This window comes from Hypomesus nipponensis, chromosome 21 (genome assembly GCF_054491055.1).
Source record: "Hypomesus nipponensis isolate SF chromosome 21, ASM5449105v1, whole genome shotgun sequence".
NCBI classification, from domain to species: domain Eukaryota; kingdom Metazoa; phylum Chordata; class Actinopteri; order Osmeriformes; family Osmeridae; genus Hypomesus; species Hypomesus nipponensis.
This window is the reverse complement of record NC_140381.1, coordinates 9,905,363-9,909,762: the sequence shown is the minus strand read 5'-3', so window position 1 is coordinate 9,909,762 and position 4,400 is coordinate 9,905,363. Positions and strand designations below refer to the sequence as shown.

General features: G+C 41.6%; 1 protein-coding gene across 1 annotated transcript; it reads left to right on the top strand.

The window, feature by feature from the left end:
* Window positions 1–708: 708 nt before the first annotated feature.
* coq7 (coenzyme Q7 homolog, ubiquinone (yeast)) lies at window positions 709–3,471 on the top strand. Its single transcript, XM_084685330.1, has 6 exons — window positions 709–880; window positions 1,137–1,315; window positions 1,575–1,689; window positions 1,973–2,112; window positions 2,582–2,650; window positions 3,061–3,471. The coding sequence occupies exons 1-6, from the start codon at window positions 787–789 to the stop codon at window positions 3,136–3,138; spliced, it is 675 nt and encodes a 224-aa protein (XP_084541456.1). The 5' UTR covers window positions 709–786; the 3' UTR covers window positions 3,139–3,471.
* Window positions 3,472–4,400: the final 929 nt, after the last annotated feature.

Below are 4,400 nucleotides of genomic sequence, written 5' to 3'. Positions count from 1 at the left end.
GATCGGCCACAGACACCCACATCACCCTCCTCCAGTCCACACTTGTTTACCCACTGTCGTAGCAGCTCCATAGCAGTCAGACCTTCATTCCTGGGATGTCTCTATGCATTCTTTCACTGGCTCGAAGAATGGCGTGGCCGACGTCTGCGGCACCCTGGTCCATGTGAAACCTTAGAAATGGGTGATTGTGAGAATGGAGTATGTGAGGTATTCTTTGAGGTTATGTCATATTATATGTCAGATTTTGATGTCAATTTGTGTATATAAAAGGGTTATTAAACCGATGCAAAAGCAGCTGTGGTCAAATTGTGTTTTGCAGGGGTACTCGTAATAAAGTTTGTAGGGCCAAATTCACAACCCTTTTTGAAAACATTTTAACATTTAAAAAAATGTTCTAATATATGATTCTGATAAATGCAGTTCCAACTTGGCTATCAAGCTTTTACTTTACCTGGTTGTGCCAAAGCCTACCTGTATAACCCACCAGTCTGTGCAAGACTGCCACCTATGTTCCACATGAGTAATAATTGTACAGTCTGTCACAAAACATTTAACCAAAGCTTTGTATATTTTAGATGTTCCCAGAAATATAAGGCCAGAGATAAGAGCATGGTATGTTTGTTTGTTTGGTAATTTGTTTTGTTTTTTAAAGAAAGAAAAAGAAAACCTAATCGAACACGCTTATTATTGACGTCATATCTACGCGCCACCACATACTGACAACATTGCATTCAATGACACTCCAGAATTATGTTTTAAATTAAACAAATGACCACAGATTGAGCCATGCAGAGAGCCGTTTTCGCGCATATTATATTGCACGACTGGACGCAAGTTTTCAGTCCTTTGAGAATTCAGCGATGTTGTTTAAAATACAGAGGTAAGTACCAATGTTTGCTTATGTGACTAACATGTCAGCCAGCCATGCTGTGAACAGCAAGGAAGTCCAAGGAGATTTGTTGCCATCATGCACTCAAAAACTGTAGCTAACATCCACCTCCCCTTATAAAATCTGGTCTGACTGTCCTTGTACTAGATGCATCTGACCAACGCTTTCAACGTCTTATTCACGTATAGTTGAGGATAAAAGGCCAGAGGACATAGCATAACCTTTTCGTTGTGTAATTGTGACACAGGACCATTACATCTCTCGTCGCGGGGATACAGCGTGCTCCCACCCCGGCTCGACAGTGAAGAAAAGGCAATGCTGGACAGAATGTTACGAGTAGACCACGCAGGTGAATATGGTGCCAACCGCATATACGCCGGCCAGATGGCAGTGTTGGGAAGGTCACAGACGGGACCTCTCATTCAGGTAAACACCCGAGGAGAAACAGATGGTATAGTTAGATTTATCAATACGTTTGTAGGTGATGGTTATCACTGAACATTTAATATTCACTCTAAAGACTGACCTGAGTCAAGCGTGTTATTGTGTCGCTAATGTATCTTGTTAGAAGTGTAGTGGCGTACATGGAGTGCCAGACTCCATACATTTGATGCCGATGGCAGACCCACTTGCCGGCTAACTTGTATCAATCAGTAGGCTACAGTTAATTTGTTTCGTCCTCTAGCAAATGTGGGATCAAGAGAAAAAGCACCTTGAGAAGTTCGACGAGATCCTGGCTGAGAACCGAATTCGACCAACATTGCTGCTGCCCCTTTGGAATGTCACAGGGTTCCTATTAGGTAAAGCATTGTTAAAAGCTAGTAGAGAATCTTGGATTTCATTATATCTTCCCATTTTCCACAAAGAACAATTCAAAAAGGGACGTTGAGTTACATTACCAACGTACAAAATCATATGTGTAGCTTTACATTGCAATCAGGCATTGTGGGACCAGGTGGAGTATTGGTTTTCGTTTGCCTCTAGGTGGTCACTGGTCCCATGGACATTGGTAACAATATTAATAACAAATATTTTCATGATATCGTATATCATTCAATAAATCCGATTCATTGATCTCCTCAGGGGCGTCCACAGCCCTGCTGGGGAAGGAAGGAGCCATGGCCTGCACCGTGGCTGTGGAGGAGAGCATTTCAGAGCATTACAACAGCCAGATCAGAGCACTGATGGAGAAGGACCCTGATAGATATATCGAACTCCTAAAGGTTAGTCAACTCCCAACTGTATCCCCTACAATGCAACGGGCTCAGTGGCTGTCAGGTCGCAGGTTCAAACCCCCATCTTGACGTCGCTTCGGATAGAAGGAAGTAAATATATTTACATTGCATTTAGTCATTTAGCAGACACGCTTATCCAGAGCGACTTACAGTAAGTACAGGGACATTCCCCCCGAGGCAAGTAGGGTGAAGTGTCTTGCCCGAGGACACAACGTCATTTGGCGCAGCCGGGAATCGAACTGGCGACCTTCAGACTACCAGCCCGATTCCCTAACCGCTCAGCCAGCTGACACTATATTACATATATATTTTTAATTAATTCTACCGTTTTGGTGCAGCTCATACAGCAGTCTTTAAAAAGGACAATTAAAAGTGCTCTAATGAAACTGTTTGTACTCTGCTCAGGAGTGGGCTTTTGTTTGTCAGGAAAGCCACTCAAACTTGGTTTCCTTTTAAGGTAATAAAGGAATTCCGCGATGATGAGATGGAACACCACGACACAGGACTAGAACATGACGCTGAATCTGTAAGACCGTATTTTACCTTACTTTTGAATTGTTTTCAAAGTTACAGTAAGCTTCTGTGCAGTTCTAACTGAATTATTTCAACCAAAATTAGTTGCAAAATGTGGGAGGGTTTGTTGTTGGTATTCAGTTTATTTATGTTTTTGTTACATAATGTCGTGTTTTGTTATGTCAAGTATTTTTTTGTTTGGCATTCATCACAGGATCATTGTTGGTTTACCAATAACAATATTCCATCAAAAATAGAAATTATTTCAAGGAACCCACTCAAGTGCTTTGATCTGTCCAAACTGGGTCATGTTGGGAAATACTTTGTGGCTGTGGTATGCTTTCTTCATTGGGGCTGCTTAAACCAGACTAGACTATTGTGAAATAAGTTAAGTTTGTTTGTGTTTTGTTTCCTATATTTCAGTTACCCGGATTCTGGCTTTTGAAGAATGCAATACAAGTTGGCTGTAAAACAGCTATATACATTTCGGAGCGGATCTAATTGTAGATCACATGTTTGCATATATATTTCTAATTCGGGTAAATGATTATGTGAATTGCATTAGTGGTTCCCCCAAACATTTAGTGCCACTGCATTTTGAAGAAGTACTTTTTATTGATTATTTCCTTACATATCTTTATTTGATTGTCGATTTGTTACTCTGCCAGATGGATATTGATACTGTACATGGAAATTTGTCCTATTACATTGTGTAAATGTGAGTGAAAGTGAGTCTGCCTGGTCTGCACAGTGCCTAAAGTTGACTCAACACTTATCAGTTTGTGTATTCTCTTCTAAATGTGTACCAATAAAATTGATACATGGTTGTCTTAAGAGGAGCCCAGTTTTATTTCTTCAGTTCATAAATGCCAACGCAAGACAGTTGGAAGTCTTTCTCAAGTTGGCATCGGGTAAAGAAAAAGCTGTCTTAAAGAGAAATTGCTTGAAACATGGTGGTGTTCTGCTCAATTACATTCAAAATCAATTGCAATGCTTTTGGTCTACAGTTTTCTTCCACTCAGTTTGGCTTAATTACGGTAGGATTTCACTCACTATTACACACGTGGTTTAGAGCGCAACAAAGTCTTCAGAGGTTTGCACAATCTCACCCCTTCCCTATGTAGTCAATGGCAAAAAAATCCAGGGTCGCTGTTCCCCAGAAAGCGACATAGCCCAGATAGTTCTAATGAGGTCAAATCGATATTGGCATTCCCACGCCATCGTACCCTTCAAAGAACTGTCCTCTTTCTCATATTATAGGTCATTAATCACCCTGAACAATGGCTTGTCACTCCAGCTGAACAGCTAAGCCCCTGACACAGCTGTTCTTCGTTGGAACATGAGGTCAATGTGAAAGAGGGAGTGCCTTTGAAGGAGCAGGACAAATCAGTCATTTGTTCCTTCCAATGCTCCCTGGTATTGATTGTAGGAGATATCAGTGTGTCCTTATACAAGCCCTTTCATATCCGGCCCATGTCTTTTCCGTGTTTCACACTTGTCGCTGTCTTTCAGATACAGGGGACATTGTGAATCCTGTATGGACTCAGGGAGACAGGGTGCAAAAGGAAGAGAACATTGGGACCATCACATGCAGAGCTAACGTCACAGATATGAGAAGGTTAAGAAGTTGTTGCTGGGACAAAGTTACGTTCAAGGTCCTCAGACACCTCCCAAGGATATTTCAGAGTTAGTACACACAGGCTGGGGAAGCAGTGACTTCAAGGGCTAGTGGATATACGGTCCCAATTTCCTAAGGACATGGT